Raw genomic sequence first — 26,794 nt, 5'->3', positions numbered from 1 at the left:
TTTTACATGATAAATAACAAATACGTCCTCTGAAATTGTTTATTGAGTCTGAAATAAGATCGGCGATAAGACTGATCACCAATTTCCGGAGACATGATTTCTCTCTTCGGGGTCTTGAGGATCACCGTTGTTATGTCTGGTTTGGAGCTCAACATGACCACATCAACTTTTCTCATTATTTCTAGATCCGGAAGAAAACGGAAAGACTTGAGAGCTATGGCTGACAAGATGATGCCCGAGTCTCTTTGTTGTCTTGACTGTTTCAGTATCAATATACAATCATTTCCTAATGTCACACTGTCTACTGACTAGTACAAGGCACAGAGCGTGTATATGTGACGAGCGCGTTTGGAGGCAATGATATTGATATGAGACTAGGATAAACCATTCTCGTTTCTTCTCTCTCTAAGGAACCTACTGAACGGCTGATTCCCTGTGGCAGTATTCTTGCAATTACGCTTCTTGCCACCTCTACAGGAAGTCTTTCTTTGTTCTTTCCTTCCTTTTTTCCTTCTTCTTTTCCCATTCATTCTCATTTTCTTCTTTTGTTTTTCTCGAAGGGTGGATACAGATGCTCCCGATGTCCGCTGGCCCCGGATCTACGGTCGGGCCGAAAATGCTATCAACTTACCGGCCCCGCACCTTGACGCCTCAAGGCTGGGACGCCTTCAGTAATGTACAACAAAATGAGCCCACAATCATCCCGACAAAACGTCCGTCAACGGAAAAAGATTTTGAATGCGTGAGTAGCGACTCAATTGATCCAGTATATGCCCCGCTTTGACCCTGGGATGTAGGTGTCTGAGTTGTCGCAATCGCAAGCTCCGATGCTCAGGGCGGGACCCTTGTGAAAGATGTGCTAGCCGCCAAGAGCCATGCATCTATGAGGAAAAGGAGAGAAGAGTGACCATATCTGTTGAGTAAGTCCATACTCTAATAGAGAGGAACCGGGAATACTCACTCCAACATAGCTATCTAGATCAGTTACATGCCCGTGTGAACTCTCTCGAGGCTCAGCTTGAAGCCTCACAAAGTTCACGTATAGGTGCCTCTTCACCTTTCCAAGAAGAAGAGGTGAGACAAAATCTATCAAAAGCATCATCTGGGACTCCTCGAAGCATCCCTGAAGAGCAGGCGTTGGTATGGTCAGTCTTCATCATTCACGGTGTTATTGCTAAACAGATAGCTAGCACCCAGCGTCCGAGGGCTTGACCAACACTCTGGTCACCTCCGAGCCACAGATCAAGGTACATCGTTACGGCCATGCAGGTATGTCTTCGTATCATCCTACTCCTTATCGAATCTGACACGTCGAAGCCTACCTTGGCCATAGTTCGACATTAAGCTTCAGCCGAAACGTCCGCAATCTCCTTCAGCGATCATCATCCATCGCGGACCCCGATAGTATATCTCTGGAACGTGAAGATACATCCTACACAACACCTTTGCCACCTATTGCTCTTGATCTAGCAAGCACTCCTCTCCCTCGGCTATCTTATGCCGAGTACTTGACCAACACTGTGTTCATACACGCTGGCTCCTTATACTCCTTATTTGACCCTGCAGTGTTTTTGGAACGGTTGAGAGAATTTTATGATGAGCGTACCAGAGGTGTTGCTCCTAATGCGAGACTTTGGCATGTCCAGATGCTTCTCATCCTGGGCTTCGGCGAGTCAATACTCGCCCGGGAGCACTCAGAGTCAGGACCGTCTGGAATGGCCTACTTTACCCGAGCTATTGAGGCTATGTCAGATATTCGCAGGCTTTATGAGGACCCGCTATTATCAATCGAGATCCTCTGTCTGGCGACTCTTTTCATGCATGCAACTGATTTGCTGCAGGAATCGTATGTTACTGTGAGTCTGCCCGATGTATGCCAAAAGTTTTCTCTCAATTGACTTGGGCGCTTCAGATCGGAAAGGCTTTGCGAATTGCTGTTACTAAGATCATGAATGTATCCGTTCCTGATGCACTCCAACCAACGAATGTCGAGTATCAGAGAAGGCTTTGGTGGACAGTTTACTGCATTGATAGGAAAAGCGCAGCTATGCTGGGCAGCACTTTGCTTATGCGAGACGAGGATATTTCTGTTCCGTTCCCGGAGATAAAGGAGGGAGATGAATGTCAGAATACATTTGCCATCCATGTCACTCTCTCGTCCCACCTCGGCAAGATCCTCGATGGTACGCTACAGACGACCTGAAAATTCTGGCTGTGTCAAATCAACTTACTTGGCCACAGTTATCTATGGGGTACACAATCAGCAAGAACGGAACTTCATGGTTGAAGTTAAAGCGATTCTAGCTCGCCTGGCTGAAACCTTGGTTGTGCTACGAAAGTATCTGCCTCTAGATTTTCATGCACCGACCCAACCACTTTCTCGTGACGCCGCGACCTTGCATTTACTGCTCCACCAGGTTTGTAGACTGCAACAAAAAAATCAAGCGGAGGCAGTTGGCTGACGGTAGGTCTCACAGTGTGTTATTTTAACCGTCCGACCAGTGGTATTCTCGCTGCTGAAGCCTTTGTTAAGCACAGATTCCACGGAAGGAATTTGCCGTCCTTCATCACCCCCGCTTGAGTCTATGCTGAGGATGTGTGTTGAGTCTGCTGTCCATATCCTCAAAATTATGTTCACCCTGAAGCATCAGATGATTTGCGGTAAATTTTCGCATTTTCCTCCTGAAATGAGTTGTTGGACTAATCCCTTCTAGATCTCTTCCTGCCATATGACCTTGACGCATTATTCTCTGCTGCCTTTGCACTCGTCTTGATTGATATTATTAGACCAGCAAATGAGCTCCTCTGGGATCTACCTCAAGTCATGCATTTGCTCGATGAGTTTGTATCACGGCATATCGCCCCGGCTCAGGCTTATCGATCCGATCTGCTGCAAATTCTTGAGCTGCACACGAAGCTACGCAGTGTTGATGGGGCTTTGCAAGAACGGGCAAATGACAATATCGAACTTGGGTCCACGTCAGAGCTGACTGGATTTGCGATTACTGACCCTGCCCCAGCAAATGCGCTATCAGATCCAGTGTGGTCACGCGTGCGGCATGGGGATGATGGTTCTGCGCCGACGCACTTGGAGACAATCAGGTCGGTTATAGATAACCTCGATATGGAAGGAACGAACATGCTTGGTGCTGCAATGCTCGATGGGGATTGGGTGTGGGAGCTGGACAATCTGTGGGGTGTTTTCTGAGATGGTCGTAATTTAGATAACTGGATAGGCTCTCCCGCAAGTCTCTGATGATCTAGTAATGCTTCGGTTGTCAGCGCTCGACGGCGGGCTGGATTGACTCTCAGTAGACTAGACTAAAACTTGCGTCACGATGTGGTCCTGAATCGTTTCAAGCCGGCCTCGTACGCATAGCCGCTCACATTGGCGCTCCATTAAAAAGATCTCGCAGACCTTTGTGGTCTTCAGTTACACTACGAAATTTAGAGACGAGATGTATAGACGAACTAACCAATAGGACAGAATGAAAGGCACCTCAGATTGACTAAGTCGATATAACCTCCTATTCACACTCCCACTCCACTTGTTCTTTTTTATTCTTCTTTTTCCTTCTTTTTTTTTTGGGGGGGGGGGTCGGAAACAAAGCTGTATTATCACTGAGTTTGCACGAGATATGTTGTTCGGAAGACTGACAGGGTTAGACTTCGCAATCACATGGGAATGAGGAATAATAAGAGGGTAACAAGACAAGAAATCGAGACAACTCGCAGGTGCGTTGAGTCATATTGAGATTGAAGACTGTTTTGATATAGAATACGGAAAGTTCACAATGTACTAATTCCGATAGCGGCGTGCTCTTTTCTTCTTTTAATAGAGTGAAAAAAAAACTGCCTATCTCAAGCTTCCATGAGCATACTATATGCATGTAAATCTTCCCGGCTAGGATACCCGGCTCTCCATATTATAAGCCTCCTGACCTGACCACCTTGGGTTAATTAACCATGTCTTCCCGCCGTGGCCAATCTTTAAATTTCTTTCCATCATTTTCTCAATGGCTCGCGGACAGCTGGAACATACTGGAAGGACAAAAAAGGTCAGCAGGCGGCTTGTTTATGATGTCTGGGAGTGACTAGTGCTACATGCTTACCGGAATTATCTGGACCCTGTCAAGATCCCACACTCCGCTTTTAGAATAGACGTCGTTTTGAATAATCTCACGGACTTGCTCGATACTCTCAGCGATGTAAACAACAACGCTGCCTTTGAACAAGGCAGATTCGCCGTCGACAGGATGCTTTTCGAAGATTGCCCCTTTTCCGCTAAAGTATTAGACACCCGACGCGACGGTTGATTCTCATGGCCCACTCACCTCCTGCAGGTAACTTTCCAGACGCAATCAATGGCTTGATTCCCTCGTAATGATCACTAAGACTCGGTTCACTTTAATCATACTGGTCCATTTGTCGGTGAAAGAAGATTAACAAGATAACAGTTGCATCAAGGTTATTTACCTTTTCACCTTCTTCCTGATCTCCAGGACATCTAAGTTATCGGGAAGAATCGCGAGCCATTCTTTCTTTTGGGTGCTCGTCGCCATTGTGCGCCAGCTGTATCTGCAAGAGTAAGAGAACGGAAGGAGATCCGCCAGAACGGGCCGGATCGTAGAACGTAGAGCAGAAACAGGCATGATGAGGGGGCAGGTTTGATCTGGTTTGAAAATTGAAACTTAGGATTCGCTACTCTTGGACCTAGATCATTGTAGATGATTCAGACTGGCGACGCGGCATGTAAAGTGGTGGGGTGTTGAGTCACACAGCCAATTAAATGAATACTTGGTTCGCCGACGATAGATACACCAAGATTCTGTGTTTCTCTTGTCCATTGTGCTCGAAACATATGCAAGAAGAAATGAAAGCACACAGCACGTTGGATCTTGTTCCGGCCAATCGGAACAGAGCTCCGTGGTACAAGATACAAAAGCGGAACGCGATTCCGGCCAATCAGTGCATCCAAGCCGTTATCGTCATGAAAGCCAGTATCTTGCAGATAGACCAAGAGTCCGACTTGTCCGCGCTTTTATCGGTCAGCATAACGTGTACATTTGATCGCTCGATTGCTACTCGGTGCCTCTAGCACTCTCTCAGAGTATCGGCTATACCATGCGGCCGCAGTACAACGTCAGCCCCCCCCCCTCTTGGTGCATTCGCAGTTAGATCACGTCTCCCCGCCGGGTTCTGCAATCCTCGCCTCGAACATGGCTGGTCTGAAAATGTACGAATCAGAAAGACACTTCGTTTAGCTTTATCGCAACGTTCTTAAGCCATTATTTAATCTTGCTTATTACACGGCGATGTAGTTCCTTTTTCAACGCATCTAGCATATGCTGTGTCCGCTCCACTGCCCCACGATTCTCGATGGCGCGACGATGCAGGTAACCCATACACTCCGCAACGGATCCCCAAGGAAGATACTTGAAAACGCCCGGAACCATCAAACTATTAGTGGACGCATCAATGACATATCTTTCGCAACTGGCGAGCAAAGCACAGCTCAGCTCGTCCGCCATACCATAGATTTGGCCACAATCCAGACTCGTCGTCGACCGACCCTCGTTGAGCCTGAGAAGGTACATTTCCACCGCCTTTGCAACACTAGCATGGTTATGTGTGGCTAGGAAGAGGGCAGCAGCGGGGAAAGTGAGCTTTTCACACTCCTCTGTCTTGGGGAGCTTGCGGGAAATCATCATTTCGACAATATCGTCGTACGAGCGGTCGGTCTCGTCCTTAGTATCGTGGATCAGTGAACGAACATCATGCTCGATGTAGGCCCCTCGGACGAGCTTGACACCTAGCGTCCACCCTTCTTTCGCAGCCAGTATGATGTGGCGAGCAGCATTGTATCTTGCTGCTTTCAGATAGGCCTGGATTGTATTGTAAATGAGCGCCTTTCCATCTTGGTTGTACTGCCTCATTAATTCAATCACCCAATCATCAAGACCAATCTGGAGAATTTGTTGCTCGGCATCGACCCAGAGCCGCGATCCCCGCTGTTTTGTCTCAATACAGATCTCGTGCATTGCGTCTTGTATGATCTGGGGCATTGATTCACGTGCCTGCATCGCGTCGAGGCAGATTGGGCCGGCACCTGTGAGCCTACCCAGTGTCAGCCTCCTGCAGGAAACAAGAAGATGGAGGGGGTGTGGTTGGGATACGAAGCGAGGGTGACTTGAGAACATTCCAAATGTGTCTGTAGGGAGTAATCCTTACTTGACAGCAAGGAAATCTCCGGGCTGGAGCATGCGTAACGTTTCAAGGGAACTTTTCTTCCATTCTTCTACCATTTGGTAGCAAGCCGGCCCGTATTTATGATCACTGGAGTACACTCCTCCCGCCTCCGGGTCAAGAACGGCCTCTTTGGCATGTCCCAGGATTACACCCTGATAGCCCAAGCCCTTAACCTCATCCATAGATCGGGCAACTTGCGTCTTGTTGGATCCAGCACAGAAATGATTGTAAATGGTCCATCGTAGCAAACGATTCAAGATGGGATTGCGATCTGCGTTAAGCCAGAAGCTTTTTGCCGTTGTCATTACCTCAAGAAATTTAAGCGACGGCCGCATAATCCAGTGCCTCCTCATTACTGAGGTTAATATCAGTGACCGAATTAGAGTCTTGTTGGAGATTCTCTCCAGAGCAGTTTCGCTGGAATTGACTGCATTCTGTGCCTTTGCGGCAATGCTAGTGGCAAGGCCGGAAGCGGGCCTCGAAAAAGATGCCTTAGCCTGTCGACTGGCGACATTTCTTAGAAGCATGGTTGGTGGTTCAAAGTCGAATTCTGCGGACGGTCTTGCTAAGAGTAAGGAAGATGATGGCGATGATAGGTAAGAAGGTCGCCTCGTGGATGAGATCCGGTACAGTCTCAAGTCCACAGGGGTAAAGGGCCAGCTTATAGCGACAAGTTTCAACAGCCGCCCTCCTCTTGAGGTTGAAAATCTTGGACTAAGAATGAACCAGTGGCTGATTGACTTCGGATTTCCCGTCTATGGTATCTACACTCGAAGGCTTGCGACTCGGAAGGAGTCTCCGATTGGCGAATCTGGGACGTACGCTCACTTAGAAGCGGAAGAGTCTCGGAGTGGGGTAGCAAACAGCTCGGAGTCAAGCACCGAGTGGCATCCCAGTTCGAAGTGGACGTGATGCTTTAAGGGCATATTCCCCTCTCGGCCAACGCGGTCCAAAAAAGAATGGCTTCCCTTCAAACGCAGCCCCGTTGAACTTTGATAAGGAATCGCTTTTCCGACTGACTCTCATCGGAATCGAGGAAAATATGATCTCCCGCCTCAACGTGCAGCGAATCGCCCGGGCGAGCACCCGCCAGAAAGCCACGGCGTTGCCCATTGGACGAAGGCAACTGACCCTCTTGCATCCTCCGAAGTTCGCGAATGAGAAATTTGTACGTATCAGTTCTCTACAAACTATGTGTAAGGAGTCCAATTGTCTTACTCCGTATTTAAGCTCGATTACGCCAAAGGTTCCCCCGAGAGAGCCTCCCTCATCGAGGCTTTGGGACAGTTGAAAAGCCAGATGCCCATTAAGATCCCAATCGTTGTCAATGGGACTACGGTAAGTGCTGCTTGATCCCCCAGGTTAGAGCTTGGTTGACCCGCGGAACCTTTACAGCTCAAATCGAATAATTTCAAACCTCAAGTGAATCCTTCCAAGCACAGCCAGTCTTTAGCCGAGTATGCCTGCGCCACGCCGGATCAAACTAATGCAGCTATTGATGCTGCGTTGAAGGCCAAGCCTGACTGGGAGGCTCTCCCTTTTGAGGACCGTGCCTCTATCTTCCTGAGGGCCTCGGAACTAATTGCTGGTAAATACCGATCTGACGTTGTTGCTTCAACCATGCTCGGCCAAGGTAAGAATATTTGGCAAGCCGAGATTGAGGCTCCCAGTGAGACTGTCGACTTCTTCCGATACTACGTCCAAGACGCCTGGAAGCTTTATTCGTACCAGCCGACAGAGCAGCCTGCTGGCAACTGGAACAAGATGGAGTACCGACCATTAGAGGGTTTCGTGTACTCTGTTGCTCCGTTCAACTTCACTGCTCTCGGCGCAACTCTGATCGGGCCAGCTGCTCTGCTTGGTAATGTCGTGGTCTGGAAACCCTCGGACTACGCTATTCACTCTGCCTACCTCATCCACCAAATACTTCTAGAGGCTGGACTTCCTAGGGACGTGATCCAGTTCCTCCCGGGTGATGCCGAGACGATCACAAATACCGTCCTCAGGCGACCCGAGTTTGCCGGCATCAGCTTTATCGGGTCTACCCAGGTCTTCAAGGGTATTCAGAAAAAGATTGGGGATGGCGTGGGGAAGGGTGTTTACAACTCATACCCTCGAGTTGTAGGCGAGACTGGCGGCAAGAACTGGGGCGTGGTTCATTCCTCAGCCGATGTCAAGAGCGCAGCTTTTCATACTATTCGGGGAGCTTTTGAATACCAGGGCCAAAAGTGCTCTGCGTGCTCTAGAGTATATGTTGCGGAATCTGCCTGGCCAAGGTTCAAAAAGCATCTCCAAGAACAGCTTTCCAAGCTCAAGGTTGGCGATGTGGAGGAGTTCGATAACTTCATCAACCCAGTCATTCACGAGGCCTCTTTCGATAAGCTGAATAGGGTAATCGAGGACGCCAAGAACGATCCCGAGCTTGAGCTCGTTGCAGGAGGTAAAGCTTCCAAAAAGAAGGGCTATTTCGTTCATCCGACGGTCTATCAGACGACTAATCCGCGACATGACATCATGTCCCGTGAACTATTTGGCCCTATCTTGGGCGTTTATGTCTATCCTGATGCTGAATGGGAGAAAACGCTAGAGCTAGTTGACACCACCTCGCGCTATGGCCTGACAGGCAGCATCTTTGCCATGGACCCTTTCGCATCACGGCAAGCGCAGACGAAGCTCAAGCATGCTGCAGGAATGTTGTACATCAATACTAAATGCACGGGATCTGTCGTTGGGCAACAACCTTTCGGCGGCAGTCGGGATTCCGGTACTAACGACAAGACTGGCACGCTTGCTCATCTCCAGCGTTTTACGAGTGTCAGGTCAATCAAGGAGGAGTACAATCCTCTGAACGAAATCCAGTACCCTTCTAATCAGGTGTAAAATACGCGGTCAATGCTCCTGGGTCGGGGTAAAATTGAGTGTGTTCTGCGCTGAGACGTCGGATTTGAAAGGGAGCCTATTACTGAATAAGACAGGGGTGTCACACCATCTAGGTAGAGACTGTAAAAAGATGTGATAAGAATGATCAGAGAAGTCGTCAAATGCTTTCTATGTCCTGCTGAAATACCCATACTCTCGGATTCCTCCATTTTTAAGGATAAAACACCAACTTGGGCTATTGAACTAAATGAATATGTCCACAATGACTGCCAATTACTGATCATGCATCCCGATATGCTTCTGCTTGTTGACACGCCTTTTCTGTGTAGCTTTGGGGCCATCAAGTCCATTTACCATCTAGCCATGCAGTCATTCCCTTGCAATAAGTAAGAGAAGCAGTCTGACAACTGTTAGCATTCACTAGGGCAGGGGAAAAAAGAGAAAAATAACAATCGATGAGCGAAACTGGGCATCGCATCGAATCAACACGCATGGATAGGGTTGTTGCCCAAGATCGGCTTCGTAGAAGTTCAATTTTGGTAATCATCAGTAGTTCCAAGTACAACCCGTTCTGACCTCGTCAAACTTCCTGCTGCATCTACTTCATAGACCAATCTGCTCTGATATGCCTCTCATCTTCCAATAGTGACGTGTCAAAGTGTTTAGATTTCATCACAGACGTTTCACCCATACAGGCATACAGTAACCCTCTCTTCCCCGAACACGTGGCCTGTCAACAATCTGAACCTCACCGTAGACGTGCTTCATCTCATCATGCTTTTTGAACTCAAAGTTGGACACCAATACCGCAAGGCCAACCTTGAACTCGGCCACCGCCATCCTATAGCCGATGCAATTTCTCGGCCCGAGCGAAAACGTCATCAGATTGCTCCATCCCGAGGTTTTACAATTCTTGACTCCTGGGGGCAGTCCGCCCACGAAGTGTGGGTGCCACTGACTCTCAATCCAGCGTTCCGGCTTGAACACGTGTGCGTCGGGGCCCCATTTGGCCGGGTCGATATTCATCCACTTCTGTGGGATTACGACGTCGTCACCCGCAGCGATGCGTACTTGGTCCGTCCATGTGCCGTCGCGCAACTGGATCGGCTTGTCGAGAGGGATGATATCGTCCTTGGAGCAGGTGCGGGGGATCGAGTGCGCGGAGCTGTATAGCCGGAGGACTTCCCGCGTCACGGCATCTAGGTAGGGCAGGCGGTCCAGAGCGCGGAGGCTGTCTCTCCAGCTGGAACATTCTTTTGGGGGGTGTAGGAGCTCGTCTCTAAGACGGTCCTGGGTTTCGGGGAAGTGTGCCAGGCCGTAGACAGCGTAGGACATGACGGCTGCGTTGTTGTCGTACCCACCAGAGAGGAATGTCGGCACCATGGATACAATTTCCTCTTCAGGAAGACGATCTTTCTCATCGCTTGACAGGTTAGATTGGACAAGAAGGGTCAGTATGTCTCTGTTTCGAGGGCTCCTGTGATCGCCGGCCTCGTCAAGTCGTTCACTTGGTTGCTTTATTCTGCTCCTGGCCCCTTGAACCAGCTTTTTACTGATGTCCTCAATATCGCTTTTGTAGCGATCGAGCTGAATCTGCTCCTTGCTCAGAAAGTGGCCCAGTGCTCCAATCAAGGGAAACTGTGCTCTCAGGGATGCATATGCAGATCCTGTAGCAGCACTCTTAGTGACATTGACGAAGGCGGCTTCCAACTGAGAACGTTGACCTTGGAGGGACTTGAAGTCGTACTTGAAGCCTGCCAGCCCGATGATATCCATGGACAAGGCTTCGAAATCACGGTAGGCGTTTGTCTCGAACACTTTTCTTCCCGAGAACCTAGTCTTCCAGTTGTTGGCGAGTTTCTCGGCCATCAGAAAGAAGACCGGTGCCATTCCGTCTACGGCGACGCTGCTGAAAGCTGGGCCGACCACCTTTCGCTGTCTCTTGTGTTGAGGGCCGTCTACACCGACCAGACCCTCTCCGAAGACCAGTCGTGTCACTCGCATCTGTGCTTCGGCCCTTATGTACGTCTGAGCGTTATTTAGAACGTAGTTAATGGCCTCCTGGTCCCCGAGAACAAGTGTTGGTCTGCGGTTTGTGAAGGTTGCGTGCCAGACCCCGTCGTACTGTGAACAGTATTCTAGAAGTTTCGGTGACATTTGAAGTTCTCTTGCCTCGGCTGGAGTGAGGAACCCATAGAACCAGTGTTTCGTCTTCGGACCTCTAATGCAAGCGAGTGGCGATGCATAAGGCGCGTACCAGTAGTTCCAGAGCGAGAACAGAACGAAGAGAATAGGCCCGGTCACAAGCAAGTAGAACACATGCCATGAAAGTTGTGTACGAGCCTTGAACACATCCCAGATGAAGTTGTACATTATTAAACAGCATATAGTCAGCAGGGTAGAACATTGATGTTTACTGCAGGTACCGTCGGTGATATGGTCGAAGCCGATGAGGTATCAGCAATGATTCCCATTATATAGACAGACCAAAGCACAATATCGGCAGTGCGTTCACATGAGACCCGTGAATCAACCACAGTCGGCCCACTCAGCCCTCTCGATCTGCCCACCCAGTACACATGTTTCACAACAAATACTAAGAAAACATCTTGCATCTCATTAGGTAATTAGAAATCTTTTAGCCAATGGTCTCCTTGATGAATTCTTTCCTCGGATTACAATTTCCATGCATTACATACGTAACCCTCTCTGCGCTACTGGCACACAGGACTGGCTCCAGCTTCCCTGTCAATGCCGCACGTCGAAGCACAAGAAACTCAATTATAAGGCATCTTTACTAATCAAGGAGGGGACCGAAAGCTTTGCTATTGAGTGGGCGAAAAGTCTATGTGGTGGACGAAAAGTTTATGTTGTCTGCCCTAATTGGGTCGGCTGAATATCGGAGCTAGGTGTGCCGACTGAAATGCTGGGGGATAGATTCTCGCTGGTGGTTTCTCGACATATTAAATCACTCCTCCATCTGATTACAATTTCGAATGTTACAAAATTAGGCAAAAGTGTGTTTTCATTCCAATGACTACTAGAACCGAAAGCCATAGCTTCGGTGGAGAGGCACATACTACAATCCATCCGCCTAGACTCCCCGACAGGATAGAACAGAAGCCATCATCCGACGAGCCTACAGGACTGGCCAGCGAGCATCAAGAACAGCATGATGCCAATCATGACTCAGTTCCGTCGACGATTGTGCCCTTATCAAAAGCAAGGTATATTGCTCTTGTGGCCACAGTGACCGGAGCAACATTTCTGAATGTAAGTCTTTTCCAACTCACACGTGAGTGAAACCTGTTCCTGACATGGACTTCAGACATTTGCCGTTCAATCAGCTGTCATCATACTGCCAACCATCGCGGAGGACTTGGACATACCGGCAAGCCGGATGCAATGGATAGTGTCCGCATATATGCTTACATTTGGCTGTTTCCTTCTGTTATGGGGGAGAATCGCAGATCTTTACGGCAAACGAAAGGTCTTCATTTTAGGGACCGCCTGGGTTACACTTACGACTGCTGCGAATCCTTTTTTGCCCAATGAAATTTCCTTTGATGTTTTTAGAGGGTTGCAAGGGCTTGTGAGTATTTCTTGACACTTAGCTGATGTGCAAACTGGGTGTTAACTGTTCCAGGGTGCCGCTGCCAACGTTCCGACAGCAATCGGAATCTTGGGCACTGCGTTTTCGCCAGGGCAGGCCAAGACGTATGCATTTACTGTCTATTGTAAGTCACAACATCAACACCTCCAATAAGGGTCGTAGGAAGATTGGAGCTCAATTTTGAACAATCACAGCCGCCGGCGCCCCATTAGGAAGCGTCTGTGGCAATATTGTCGGCGGCTTCATTGCTTCATTCGCAAGCTGGAAATGGGTATTTGGTGCAATGGCGATGCTCGCTGCGGTTGTGACCATTGCGGCCATCTTCGTCATCCCACCGCCCAAAGAGATGCTCCGCGAGAAGGAAATCTCAGCACGAGAAACAGTGGATTGGGTTGGAGCGTTCCTCATCACTGCCAGCCTCCTGTGCCTCCTCTTTGCTCTCACTGAAGGCAACGTCGTCGGCTGGTCTACGCCCTGGGTCCCAGTCCTCATCGTAGTATCACTTCTCCTCATCGCCCTATTCATCCTCTGGCAGTGGCACCTCGAAACCAAAACCACGCGCGCACCGCTCATGAAGCCCTCCATCTTCAGTATTGACCGGCGTTTCGGCGCGGCACTACTGACCAACGGGCTCTTTAACGCCTCCTTCAACGGCTATCTCATCTTCGTAACCTCCTTCTACCAAGATTACCAGAATCTGTCCCCGCTCCAGACGACCCTCCGATTCCTTCCCACAGGCATCACCGGCATCATCACCGCTGGCGTCGCCTCCCAACTCCTCCTTCGCATCCCGGCCTCGCGCCTGCTCGTCACTTCCACCTTCTGCGTCAGTGCCTCCTCGCTCCTCTTCGCCGTGCCCATCCCTCCGAGGACAACATCTTATTTTGCCTATGGCTTCTGGGCCATGATGCTGTCGACCTTTGGCGCCGATATGATAGGCCCTTGCCTGGCGCTATTTACGTCGCTCACCCTGCCGCTCGCGCACCAGGCGCTCGGCGGAGGCCTACTATTCGCTACGATGCAGCTGGGCCGTGCGATCGGACTGGCAGTCGCAACTGCGGTGCAGACGGCAGTGGTGGCGAGAGAAAAGGGCTTCAGTGTTCAGGATGTGCGAGAGGTGCAGCCGTGGGAGGAGGCGTCGTTAAAAGGTCTGAGGGCGGGCTGCTGGCTGAATTTTGGGTTTGGAGTTACAGCATTAGGGCTTGTACTTGTGACATTTCGAGGGTTGGGAGTCATTGGGAAGTCGCGGGCTGTGGATAAGTAGAGCGAGGGCGGATTTCGCAATGGCTTTTCTTCCGGGGTAGATTCTGTACACATTGTCATCTTTCGTCAGCCTTCTTTAACTTATGATTCCGCTTCGTTTCCGATTCTTGTGTCTATATTTAGACGTGTAATTTATGGCTCCATTTATTGTGCTCTCTCCGCGACTCCATTATGTGGTTTACGAAGGTTTAACGGTTGTCAAAATAATATATGAGACGCTGGGTTTGAGTAGAATCATAAAACGCCAATTTTCCAGGATTGTGACAGGTTGAGACCGATGACGGAGACTCAAGACAGAAGTCAGCATGAACAAATTTTCAGTGGCCCCATGTTGGCTGGCTGTCTACCCTCGCCCTCTCCCTCTATCTTTTCCACTTACTCGCTCGATCGGTCGATTTGTTCAGCCCACAAACCATTCCCTACGCCATGCCTCTGCCCCTTCCCCTTCCTCCACGGCGTGAACTTTGTCCCCGTCTCCAAGACGCTCCTGAAGAGTCACTTGCGGCTGACTGGTCATAGCCCCCCCGGTGATAGAACTGTACCAGGTCAATTGAGCCGGAGCCCTCGGAAGGTCGAAGCTCTCTTGGTGCAGCCGCGAAAAGCTCGACCTCTGACACGTCTACTCCAAGCCCGTCGTAGATTCCAGGACCGGCACCGTCCCATGGTATAGACTCGACGCGAAGTGACTCGACCAGATTAGTGGTTGTGCGCTCGACAAGCCTGTCGATAGGCACGCCCAGATCCTCCGGGTACTTGCACTCAAGGGCATCGGGGTCCTGTCCGCGTTCCGCACATATTCTCCTCAAGGATGCCAGGTAATGCGGATTAGCGCTGGCTTTCGCTTCCACCATCAGTTCGTTGTAGGGCTCGATATCGGCGACGCTGTCCCAGGCCTCCTGGTAGTCCGCCACGATGAGCGCCCGGGCGACGGCGGCTCGCGCTGCCGGCTTGCGCCGCGCCAATTCCACGTATGTCTCGGCGCAGGCTCGCAGAGGATACCAGATCTGCCGCGGAAGATCTGCATCGGGAGTGTCGTCTGTGATGCGTGATAAGTCGTTGGTCATAATGAAACGGGCGTTGATCGCGCTGGCGTGCTGACCGGCATCAGACTGGAGGGAACACCACTTGGCAAACATGGTATTGTGATAGATGCCGCGGATGACGCAGTAAGCCTCGGCCCTGGAAACACGAAATGGCCGCCGCAGGCGTGCGTACCTGTCGACGTTGCCGTAGTACGCGGCCATAAGGATCAGCAGGTCTTTGTTGCCCCAGGGAAGGTCTACGGGTAAAGGGCTCCACAGAAGCTCTGTCATCTCCTCGCTCGTTAGACAATCAGAACCCTGTGCGTCGCCAAACGCAGATGCGTGCTCATCGACATTCCAATCTTCGGTGATATTGAAGTAGCACGGCGCGAGTTCCTCATCGATCACATAAGGATGGTCAAGACGCGTCTTGTCGCTGTTAAACCGTGATAGTGGAAGCAGGCGCCGAAAGTCGCGCCTCAGCTCCAAAGTGGAAAAGACTGCTGTATCTCCGTTGAGGCCATACCTTGCAGGCCTCGGGCAGTCCAGGTCCACCTTTCCCACGTAGTCGTCCATCACCTGCCAACGCACAGGGTGGCGGACGATCTTGTGGAAAATATCTTGGCTTCCGTCGTTGCTACGGCCCTCGTCACCTCCGTGACTTCGGCTTCGCGTGAAGCTATCTCGAGCCTCCTCAGCTATAGCGACGTCAGGGAGGAGATCAAGCTCTGAGTAGAGGTCCTTGTAGCCAGCAACGGCACAGGCACGCCCGACCTGGTAGCACATCTGTGGGTAGCGCCTTGCGAGCTGCCGGTACGTGTCCTCACTTGCGGTATCGGGGTACCAGATCCAGTAAGGGAACTCCTCGGCCGCTGAAATATCTGGTATCTCATTGCTCATTATGGCGCGGGCGTGCAGTGCCCGGGCGAACGCAGGGTCCTGCTCGGCTGATCTTGGTAGTAACTCAACAGCGAAGCCATGGTGATGCCGGATGCCACGCAGCACGCAGAGGCCGGTCACATGGGATATGCGGCTGAGGTTGTTGGTTGGTAGCTTCTCGCCTCGTAGAATGGCTTTGCAGATGTCCTCGCTATAGATCTTGTCGGCATCGCCGCTAAGGATGGACAACCAATCTGCGAGGCAAAAATCAGCCATCCGTCGCATGGGGAATCTTGAGGGTGGTTCTCAGTCATTTACCATTTTCAGCTGGATCGGCTGCCCAGTCTATATCGTTTGCTGTGTCCCAGGATTGAGATGCCATCTGCACTGTGTTGTGTTGGCCTCAGCAGACGGCCTCACGGTTTGGACATCAAAATGGCGGCATGGCATACCTAGATGGGTTTGCCTGACCCCGAATTTGACTACTACTGAGCTGTTGATGAATGGGAGATCAAAGTAGCACATTCCTGCAAAGATTGGAGAGGACAGTGGTGGTGGTGAACCCGAACAAGTTGCAGGTACTATTTATGTTGCATGCGCGGGTTCCTGAGACAAGGGCTCTAATGCATGGCCTGCCTCAATTGGCCTCAATTGGCCTCAACCCTGCGTCCAGCCAGGCTCTACCATCCCAGTAAGCAGTGTCACACGCTTCTTACTACTAATCATGGAGTGAAGCATCCTGTCCAATATCCTATATGTATCTGATAATACGTAATAGAAAATCACTGCGCTGCAGCGGCAGATAAACTTTGGAGTATCCAATTATGAGGCACGGATCCAGGCAACAGAGTCATAAGAGCGAAAGTCGTTTAGGGGAAGGTTTAGTCTCAATCGTTCTGCGCGCGTTACAGCCTTGCCTTCACCAGATGTAGGAGTAGGATCGCAGCCAGGCCTGGAAGGTATCGGGTCACCTGACCGTTTGCTTGACTTCTAACAATACACTATAAATAAAACAATAAAAATCGTAACCCAAATCGTCGCCTAATGTGGACTCGACCAAATCAACATAACACCTATCTACCGGCGTGACGTTGTTTCTCTCGAACCAGTTGGCGCCTCAACACCTTCTGATACTCCGACTATTTCATGGTTCTCAAGCCTTCGCGTCTACCATGCGCTCAAGAATCTTGCCGCACAGCGCGACCATGCTCCCCGCGTTGACAATGTCCAGCGACGTGAGCTGCACGCCCAGCGCGGCGCGCGCCCAGTTGCGCAGCTCGACGGCCGCCAGCGAGTCGAGCCCATATGCGCGCGGTGGCCGGCTCGGGTCCATGTCTGCCTCATCGAGGCGCAGGGTCTGCGCGAACCGCCTCTGCAGGACCGCGAGGGCGGCGGCCTGGACGTCGGGGCTGGTGGCGGAGCTGCCCGGCGCCCGCAGGGCCAGGAGCAGGTCTTTGATCGCCTTTGCGTCTTTCTGCGTGCCGGCTGAGGAGCTCCGCTCCGTGTCGGTGTTCATGCGCAAGGAGGAGGTGCGCAGGCCCTGGAAGCGCGCGTCTCGCAGCAGCTCGCTCCCGCTGGGCTGTGGAACAGGGATCCCGGTCACGATCTGGGCCGAGCTCATCCGTACAGGCGACAGCGACGAGACCGTGGTCGCTTGTCGCTGGCCGTCCTGCTGGTAGATGCTGTACTCCAGTATCCGCCGCAGAAGGCCCTCGCTAATGGTTGCCCATTGTCTACTACCAAGCTTTTCCGAGACGTCGCCGTGTGCGGCTACGTATCCGACATCTTCGATCACTCCGAGGTCAACGGAGCAGGCTGGCAGATGGAGCTGGTCCCGGCGGTAGGATGCCAGAGCATCGAGGTACACGCTCGCGCCAGCGTAATTGGCTTGCCCCATATTCCCCACGATGCCCGATGCCGAAGAGAGAAGAGTGAAGAAACGGAGCGGCAGGGCTTTCTCGAGAGAGACGACATGTAAGTTCCACGAACCCTGCACCTTTGGCCTGAGTGCGTCATGATAGTCGGCGTGAGTCATGGAAGCGAACATGCGGTCCTAGGATCCGATCAGCTCTTATGGCCTCATTTATTGGTCCCCGTGGATAGTGGGAGAGACAATGGAGCGACGTAGGGAAGGAGAGTGCCTTACATGAAGAACCATGGCGCCTTGTATGATGCCCGCGACCGGCACCGTCATGTCTACGAAGCATCTGCGTACGTCCTCAAGCTCAGCGACGTCCCCGATAAGCCTGTCAACTGAGCAACCCAGCGCCTCGAGATCTCTGATCACCTCTTGGGACCGGTCATCGTCGTACCCGCTGCGACACATAATAGCAAGATGTCTCGCGCCGCCTGTCTTGGCCAGGTGGAGGGCCAGGCTACCGCAAACACCCCTCAGCCCGCCGACGATGAGGTATGACTCTCGAGGATCAAGGGAGCTGGAGAGCTTGCGGCGGTGGCGACGAACCTGGCAATGGTCAGGGTTTTCATGTTCCTGTTGATGTCTTTGGAGGATGATCGCATGAAAATGTGCATACCTGGACTTCGACCTTCGCATCCGGCCCGTTAGACACAATGAGCTTCCCGATGTGCTTGCTCCCTCGCATGGTGCGGCAGGCTGCCGGTATGTTGTCCCATGGGAACACTTGTCGAGGAGAAATTGGGTTTACATGTCCGTGCTCCAGAAGATCGAAGATCTCGGCGAACATACTACCATGATCGTGGGCTTAGCCATTGTCCATGTTTCTGACTACTGCACTAGAAAGGGTTTAACTTACTCAGCAAGGAGCTCATCCGATATCTCACGATAGGACAGGTCCATGGCGCGGAAGCTCGCATTGCGTCCAAAAGGCTCCATGGGCAAACTGTTTTTGGCCAATATGTCCTTCTTGCCAAGCTCGACCATGGTTCCGCCGTCGGCGATGATGCGCCAGCTCTCGTTAAGCAGCTCTCCGGCCAGCGAGTTGAGGATCACGTCGACGCCGCGTGCGTTCGTGGCGGCCATGATGCCCGTGGCGAACTCGGCCGTGCGCGAGGAAAAGACGTGGTCCGGCTGGATTCCGAAGGTGTCGACGAGAAAGCGCCGTTTGTCCTCCGTGCCCGCTGTCGCGAAAATGTCACAGCCCCGGTGCTGGCACAGCTGAATGGCCGCGATGCCCACGCCGCCGGACGCGCAGTGAATCAGCACGCTCTGGCCGGCCTTGATATTCGCGAGGCGGTGCAGCCCGTAGATGCTCGTCAGGTATACCGCAGGCAGCGTCGTTGCTTCCTCAAAACTCATGGTCGCGGGTATGGGAAAGGTCCGCCGCGCGCTGGCGACAATGCGGTTGGCGAACGTGCCCTTCTCGAAAACGACGACACGCTGCCCGATATGCCGGTCCCGGACATTCTCTCCTTTTCGCAAGATCACGCCCGCCCCCTCCACGCCGAGCAGATGGCCGTCCTCCGGCACGATGCCCATGGCCACGGCGACGTCCTTGAAGTTCACCGCCGCCGCGTGTATCTGGATCTCAACGGCATCGGGCCCAATCTGTGTGTTGGTTTCCACTTCGACATAGTGGAGCGAGTCCAGACTTCCAGTCTGCTCCGTCACTAGCCGTACAGTCGTAGCCATGTCGTGGATGTCAACTCTGCGCGCCGGCATCGTCCCCTGCGGTGCGTCCTCAAACTTGACCCTGTTCAGTGCTTCATCCTGAAGCACGCGATTGATGTGCAGGACACCGCCCCGCTCAGCGTATTCGAAGTCATTAGGCTGCAGCTTCAACGGTCCCAAGGTCATCTTTAGAACCGTATCCACCGCCTCCACAGTATTGGCAAGTGTCTCGGCAGTGGCGACCGATTCCACGTCGAGCGTCATCAGCTTCAAAGCAGGCTCCTCGGCGCGTATGGTGCGGAATAGGCCGTGAACGATGGACCTTTCCGGATCTGTCACGGCCATCTGCGACCCCGAAGTGACCCAGAGAATGCTGCACTCGCTTCTTACGAGTTGCTTGATGGAGTCCCACTGTATTTTCGAAGCCGTCGTGAGAACTGGGCTGACGATTTCGTCAAGGACAAGCACAGTGGATTTGGAAGTGATAGACTCGGTGGTCTCGGCGTTCTGCTCCTCGACTCTCCAGCCCAGCTCGCGCAAAGACGACAAGACAGACAGTACGCTTTCATTTTCCATATGTCCGGACGAGAGACGGATGAGGACAATATCATCCCTACTTCCGGGCTGAGGTTGGCTGTCGCTTGTGACTCCAGCGAGGTAGCCATGCCGGGAGAAATTGCGGATGTTGGTAAAGCCTGTGCAGGATAGCGTCTTTCCCACATCACAACTGTCCATGCAAGCTTCACCGGGTTGCGTCTCGATTATTAAAGCACTCCCATCCTCTCTGAGTGTCCTCCGGATGTTGCGACCGAGCAGCTCTAAGTCGTTGGCTACAAGCTGTGGAACTTTTACTACAACGAGATCAAATGTCTCAGACGGAGGTGTAAAGTCCAGCTTCATGGGATCCGAGAGACTGAACTCAATGGTGTCCACGGCAGTAGCGTATCTCTCCTGGGCATCCATTAGAGCCTTGGGATCACTTATCGCCAAGTGGTAAGACCCGTATGCAGCCCTGATATCACATTCACTAGCTGGTCTGGAAAGCCACAAGCTGGATCCATCACCAGGGCTCAGGTTGAGTTCAAGGACGGCCAGGTTAGGGTTCTTGTAGGCCGCGAGATCGATGACACTCTGCAATGCATCCTGGGTGCTGTCATCGCCAGATAATGCAAGAGCTCTGTGGAACTTGGTGTCTTCCTTCAAGAGGCCGAAGTCGGGTTTCCACACGGCCCGCAGGTATGTGTACGATGTATATACATCCGCACGCGTCTCGAGGCGACTATAATGCACTCCTTTGAGCTCGGACATGACTTCCCCGTCCACTGGATTGTACATGGTGCCCTGGGAGATGTAATTTGTCTTGTCCTCGCGACGACCGGTGCCGATGTAATCCGCACTCGTGACCACAACACCCTCGCGAGCTCTCGGTCTGGCGGCGATGATGACGCTGTCGATGCTCGAAGGAATCAGCACCGCATTCATGCTACTCCGGTCACCCTCCCAAAGTGACGCGGTCGTGGTCTGGAAGAAGCCATCCAAACAGGCTGGGTGCAAGGGATAGTCGGACTGCGGGCACCATGTCGACGCCGGAGCATCTAGAGATACGATAGATCGCGAGTAACGTCTCCCCAACGTCGTCTCCAACTCCAATTGCTTTTGAAAGCTGGGCCCGAAGTTGTATCCGGCATCCTGCATTGGTTTGTACCACAGCCTTCCTGGTGTCGGGCTTCTCAGAGGCAAGGCTAGTGACTCGGGCGCTGCCGTCTGTTGCCCCTTGTAGATGCCCACGCTGAGAGTAATGAGTCCGCTGTGATTCTCATCCCACGCCTCATCTTCTCCCAACGACCATACCTTATACTGCAACCAGGTCTGGTCGGAGCCTGTCACCGGGTGCATCGTCAGCATCAGCTTGGCAGTAGCCATCGGGTCCAACACCAAAGCACGCCGGAAATTGAGGTCTCGCAGGCGGAAATGGTAGTTTCCCCTAGCCAGGTTGCCGGTGTCTTCTTCAGTTGCCGCCACGAGACGTCTCTGATATACTGCCTCGACTGCCATGGAAATATACGCAGCTCCAGGGAATACGATGTCGGGACCCATCTTATGGTCCTCAAGCCAGGGCACGTCTTGGAGCCGCAGATACTTTTTCCAGCTCGGGGCCTCCCACGAAGTCCCTAGAATCTTGCTTCCGAGGAGGTCATGGTGCGGAAATCTGCGGAAGCGCCAGTCTTTGCTAGACTCGCCTTCTTCCCAATACTTGACGGTGTGATTCCATGCGTAGTTGGGCAGGTCGACGATGAAGGCTGGTGTGGGGAATGACGCGCCAGGCTGCTCCTCATTGACCTTGGCTAAGTCCACGTCGCCTCCTGCAAGGAAAAGACGCCCAGCAACGCCGAAAAGAGAGAGAATGGTGTCCGGACCTCGGCTGGCGGCCGCTGTGTATGTAATACCCGCACCCTTACTGGGAAGCGTCTTGCATATCTGGCTCAGAGGACCAGCAAGAGCGTTGCTAGGGCCGATCTCGATCATGAAATCTGCGGAGCGGTTTTTATCCAGGAGCATTGCCCGGCACGCCTGTTCGAAGCGTACCGGAAAAAACAGGTTGTCTTTCCAATACGACCAGGCTGTTTTCTCACCTGCATCCAGCCTGTGCCCTGTCAACGAGGAGAACATGGTTACTTCTTGATAGCATGATGCGCAAACGAAAGCACTGTCGGTACAGTACTGCTGGAAAAGCTGCTCGTATCGCTTGCCAGCACTGGCTACGTAACGCGAATGATAAGCCATATCGATCTGGAGCATGCGGACAAAATACCCATCTCCTTTCAAAGCGTCCCGCACAATTTCAAGAGCTTGGAGAGCCCCCGAGAGCGTCGAGCTGGACGGGCTGTTGAAGCACGCGACCTGCACCACCTCCCCGGTGCCACCGCCGGGCCTGTTTACAAGGTCCAGATACGGCCGCACCGCGTCGCCGCCAAGGCCGACAGCCATCATGCCGACGGGCTCGGTGGGCGGCGTCTGCTTGGCGGCGAGGCCGCGGAAGTACGCGATCTTGATGGCCTGCTCCCGCGTCAGCAGGCCGGCGGCATACGCGGCCGCGACCTCGCCTGACGAGTGTCCCACGACACACTCCACGCGGACCCCCCAGTATCTGAGCACGGCCAGCATGGCGACCTGGAGCGCTGTGGCAAGCGGCTGCGCGAATTCCGGCCGGCGGAGATGCTCGGGGCTGCGCGGCTCGCTGAGTTCGGCGCGCAGCGTCCAGCCCGGGCGCACCTCTGCCGGTAGGCCCTGCAATGCGTGGTCCATGAGGTCGACGGCAAGGCCGGCCGTCATGGGGAACAGTGCAAGCAGCTCGCGGCCCATCTGCGGCCACTGCGCGCCCTGGCCTGTGAAGACGAAGCCGACCCTGGGGGCGGTGGCTGCGCGCTTCGCGAAGACGGCGGCTTCCGGGACGATGCTGCTCAGCTTTTCAGTGGGCGAGGCGCCGACGACTGTGAAGGCGCGCTGGTAGTGGCGGGACCGGTGCTGGGACAGGGTATGCGCGAGGTCTGATATTGTCACGTTTACGGAAGGGTCCGCGAGGTGGGCCGATAGGCTCTTGATGTAAGATCTAAGTGAGTACTCGTCGTTTGCCGAGAAGATTAAGAGTTTAGGTCCGGTATATGGAACATTGGCATCTTTTCTCACGTCCTCAAGGCGGTAATCGTCCAGGGATTGGCCGAAAGACGACACTTGTCTTGCGACACGTTGTATTTGATTGCGACTAAGGAAGTGCTGCGCACAGTCGAGGATGGCGTGGCCATTGCTACCTCCAATGCTATGCACACTTTAGAATTGCTCATTTCTCGTAGACAGTGAAGGATTTTGTGAGCGCCAGAACTGGCTCTTGGAAAGGGGATGCATTTAAAACATCATCAAAGGGTGCAACGAATGAGATGACATACCCAAACGAGTTCACACTTGCTCGACGATATCCACGCGTGGCTTCGGGCCAGTTGATGGTCCGTCGCGTAGCCCGGACACGGAGGCCATCGAAGTCGATGTTGGGGTTTGGGTGGACAAAAGTTGGGTTTCCGGGTATGCTGCCCCTTTCGACGGCCAAAACCGCCTTGATCAGACCAGACAGTCCTGCTGCTGGCTCTGAGTGCCCAATGTTGCTCTTGATCTATCACTAGACGTTAGTGTGTGTTGGCTTGAAAATTCCATCTTCCGAAGCTCTTCGTAAAAGATGCGCGACATGCCGAGAAAGGGGACGAACCGACCGAGCCGATGATAAGTGGGTCTTTCGGGTTGCGGGAGATCCCAAAGACGGAGCCGACGCCTTCGACCTCTGCCGGATCTCCGGCGGGTGTGCCGGTTCCGTGGCACTCCAGCTGTTGAATAGAATTGGTTAGCCAACCATTTTTGGGTCTCACTGCGTAGCAAGTGTTCAAATGATTGCAAGAATAGCACAAGGCAAAAGGAAATAGCAGGTCATTTCTAGTACTCACGTAGCCTGTCTCGTTGAAGTTGTCAATGTCGGCATTGGCATACGCCATCCGAATATTCCTAGCTTGGGCCTCAGAGCTCGGGTTGCTGATCCCTGGCGTCCAGCCGTCCGAGTTTGTGGACGTTGCCCGGATCACGGCACGGATCGGATTGCCATCTCTGATGGCGTCGTCGAGGCGTTTGAGGAAAACAGCGTTGACACCTTCTGCCTTGATATACCCATCGGCCTTTTCGTCAAAGGTGTGACACCGCCCTGTAGTTGATGATACACCTCTCATCGTGCCCATGTCTTGGATATGCTCGGGGCTCAGGTAGATGTTCGCGCCGGCCACGATGCAGCCCTGAGCCTGGCCGGAATGGAGATATCGGCAAGCGGTATCGACGCTGACCAGGCCGCCGGAGCAGGCTGTGTCGATGGTCATGCTACATGGACTTGTGAGTAGGTGGAGAGTAAAAGTCTCTTTCCATCATTCTTAAACCCACCTAGGTCCTTTGATGTTGAGGAAATGGCTGACTCGATTACTCAAGCTTGCACGTATGGTACCAATCGTGAAGGACTCGGGTTTCTCTTCCGGGTTGCGTGCTTGTATATCGGCAAAATCTTGCTCCTGTCAACCATCATCGAAAGTATAGAACACTGTCACACTCACCAACGGCGTAGCTGGCTGTAAAGCAGCCAATCTGCTTGTCGCTGATGCTCTCCAGTGTAATGCCACTGTTCTCGAGACATTCAACGACGACCTCAAGCAGCTGGCGCTGCTTTGGATCCATGGCAATAGCATCGGCTCTGGGGAGATTGAAGAACTGAGCATCTACGGCGTGCAAGTCGATATCCTCGAGGAACATGCCGCCCGGCGACCGTATGGTATGTGGTTTAGCTGACCCATCGTGGTGACCATCAAGATGCCACCTTGACTGTGGAACGTCGTTTTGGGCAACGCTCCCAGTTGATATAAAGCTCCAGAGCTTTTCGATGTTCGTACAATGACCCGGCAAGCGGCAGGACATTCCCACAACGGCAATGGGCTCCTGCACATTGCATCTTAAAGTGCTGGTGTGAGATACTGTGAACGATCGACCGGAGTTGCTCTCACAATCGTCGTCAGTGAGAACCTCGACCACGGATGCTGTTGCTGTTTCCTTGAGAACCTTCTCTGCTGTCTGGAGGGACTCATTGACTGGGATGACGATGGCCGCCATGGTGGTCCCAGGCGGTACCTGAATAAACCTCGGTGAATTCAATCGGTGCAGGAAGAATCTACGAGACGGAATCCCAGGCACGAAGTCTCTACGCGTACTCAAGCGGAAAATATGCTACGTCTATATGTCCATTCACTTTGCACTGAGAGACCTCCGTAAGACTCCTTCTTGGAACGCGCTGACGTGGTCCAGATCCCCATAGACTCGCTAAGTGAACATGCGACCCTTGGCGAAGCCTGGAATCCTTCAACAACCTCCTTCATCGTAGCCTCTGTCTTACTTTAGATGTCGTATATTCTTTCGATTCGTCACCGTTTAGAGTGGCTGATGCTGGTGGCTGCTAGCGCTGAGCGGAGTTAAGAATGAAGAGCCCGAGAGGTGCTTGAACAGGCAGACAAATGAACAGCACGGACTGCTTTGGTTTACCATGGCCACTTCACAGTTACATAGTCCTGTCAAAGGATTCCGGGTACTAGCGGGCGACTATCCAGCTTAGCTGCTCGCTCGTATCTTCTGACCTCTCATGTCTCATCTGATTCCATTTTCTTGGTTTCCTATAAATACCTCCCTACCTTTGGCACCTGCCCAGCTTACCCGAAGAATTTGGGTTATCTAGGGGTTGGCTTGTCAAGATCCGACGCCGATATTATCACACCAAGCCAACATCACAGATCCACTGTAACCCGCTGTCCAGCGAACATCCAGGACAACGCGCTTGCCGCTAATCATCCGCGATCCTTGGGCAAACAGCTCGTGTGGCACCCAAATGAAGATCAGCTAGATACCTTGATGGCCTCTGCGAACTTCAAGTTTATCATCACCTAGAAAGCAAGGGCAGATCCCGGTCCTCTCACCAGAACAGAACAGGGTGGACACTTTGGTGCCTTCTAATTGAAGGAATTGCGTACCACCTTTGTAGGCTGGAAAGTTCGGACAGCCTCGGGCCCTTAGGCGTCTTGGGCGAACTCCCACAGCACTACTGGGTACCTAGGCACACAGTAGGGAGCTCATGGCAGGCTTGCTATACAAGTAATCCGGCCATCTTACCTAAGCAGTCTAGGGTAAGGTCTCCCGTACCCTTTCCTCACGACCTCGCCCCATTCAGCAAGGCCTTCATGGTGCTTGGTCAAATGAGACCTCCCCATGTTGTCAACATCGACTTGATCGCACCCACAGTGAAGCATTCAAGGCCACTTGTGATGTTATTTATGTTTCATTTCCTCTCATTGGCCCGCGGTCTACATGACTCCGCTGCGATGGGTATCAGGAGTCCAACCATCCTAAGTTCCTGCTTCATTAACTCGATTTGCCCTGGGAAAGAGGCCTTTTTCTAAGATGCGGGTGCCCGTAAGTTGTAACTTGTACATCGCAAAGTTTTATCATCGAATTGTCTGTAGGCAGCAAAATCGCGCAATCACACATCCACCCACCTGTTGAACTGATACTTTGTCAGTGACACTCAGCTTGTAACCTAGAATATCGGAGGACCCAGAACACGAGAAGGCTTGAGGGTCCGAAGTCGGTTTCAATTGGCCGATCAATACTGTGATTTGGACGTTTTCTTCCTTCACCTGGCATGGCAATTCATCCAGCGCCTACCACAAACACAGA

The 26,794-nt window shown here is 52.4% G+C and overlaps 7 protein-coding genes across 7 annotated transcripts; 3 read left to right on the top strand and 4 right to left on the bottom strand.

Moving 5' to 3' along the window:
• Positions 1–616: 616 nt before the first annotated feature.
• On the top strand, positions 617–3,208 carry J7T55_003000 (uncharacterized protein; the record flags this gene model as incomplete). The annotated part of the gene is made up of 5 exons (XM_053138133.1): positions 617–742; positions 1,191–1,269; positions 1,318–1,856; positions 1,913–2,183; positions 2,715–3,208. 5 exons carry the CDS (start codon positions 617–619, stop codon positions 3,206–3,208), a joined length of 1,509 nt encoding a protein of 502 aa, XP_052998868.1.
• A 1,971-nt stretch (positions 3,209–5,179) lies between these two features.
• J7T55_002999 (uncharacterized protein) lies at positions 5,180–6,041 on the bottom strand (the record flags this gene model as incomplete). The annotated part of the gene is made up of 2 exons (XM_053138132.1): positions 5,180–5,223; positions 5,534–6,041. 2 exons carry the CDS (start codon positions 6,039–6,041, stop codon positions 5,180–5,182), a joined length of 552 nt encoding a protein of 183 aa, XP_052998867.1.
• A 288-nt stretch (positions 6,042–6,329) lies between these two features.
• Positions 6,330–9,129, top strand: J7T55_002998 (Delta-1-pyrroline-5-carboxylate dehydrogenase; the record flags this gene model as incomplete). Its single annotated transcript, XM_053138131.1, has 5 exons — positions 6,330–6,476; positions 6,979–7,144; positions 7,230–7,417; positions 7,480–7,587; positions 7,645–9,129. 5 exons carry the CDS (start codon positions 6,330–6,332, stop codon positions 9,127–9,129), a joined length of 2,094 nt encoding a protein of 697 aa, XP_052998866.1.
• A 672-nt stretch (positions 9,130–9,801) lies between these two features.
• Positions 9,802–11,502, bottom strand: J7T55_002997 (uncharacterized protein; the record flags this gene model as incomplete). Its single annotated transcript, XM_053138130.1, has 1 exon — positions 9,802–11,502. One exon carries the CDS (start codon positions 11,500–11,502, stop codon positions 9,802–9,804), a length of 1,701 nt encoding a protein of 566 aa, XP_052998865.1.
• A 660-nt stretch (positions 11,503–12,162) lies between these two features.
• Positions 12,163–14,006, top strand: J7T55_002996 (uncharacterized protein; the record flags this gene model as incomplete). Its single annotated transcript, XM_053138129.1, has 3 exons — positions 12,163–12,402; positions 12,776–12,866; positions 12,937–14,006. The coding sequence occupies 3 exons, from the start codon at positions 12,163–12,165 to the stop codon at positions 14,004–14,006; spliced, it is 1,401 nt and encodes a 466-aa protein (XP_052998864.1).
• Positions 14,007–14,424: 418 nt separating this feature from the next.
• Positions 14,425–16,288, bottom strand: J7T55_002995 (uncharacterized protein; the record flags this gene model as incomplete). Its single annotated transcript, XM_053138128.1, has 2 exons — positions 14,425–16,160; positions 16,225–16,288. The coding sequence occupies 2 exons, from the start codon at positions 16,286–16,288 to the stop codon at positions 14,425–14,427; spliced, it is 1,800 nt and encodes a 599-aa protein (XP_052998863.1).
• Positions 16,289–17,059: 771 nt separating this feature from the next.
• On the bottom strand, positions 17,060–25,183 carry J7T55_002994 (Lovastatin diketide synthase LovF; the record flags this gene model as incomplete). Its single annotated transcript, XM_053138127.1, has 9 exons — positions 17,060–17,959; positions 18,053–18,370; positions 18,441–18,612; positions 18,681–23,312; positions 23,440–23,660; positions 23,758–23,868; positions 23,986–24,389; positions 24,634–24,861; positions 25,078–25,183. 9 exons carry the CDS (start codon positions 25,181–25,183, stop codon positions 17,060–17,062), a joined length of 7,092 nt encoding a protein of 2,363 aa, XP_052998862.1.
• Positions 25,184–26,794: the final 1,611 nt, after the last annotated feature.

This window comes from Diaporthe amygdali, assembly GCF_026229845.1.
Source record: "Diaporthe amygdali strain CAA958 chromosome Unknown NODE_3_length_2959817_cov_65_330692, whole genome shotgun sequence".
Lineage (NCBI taxonomy): Eukaryota > Fungi > Ascomycota > Sordariomycetes > Diaporthales > Diaporthaceae > Diaporthe > Diaporthe amygdali.
The sequence above is the reverse complement of the archived record's forward strand: the minus strand, read 5'-3'. Positions and strand labels throughout refer to the sequence as shown.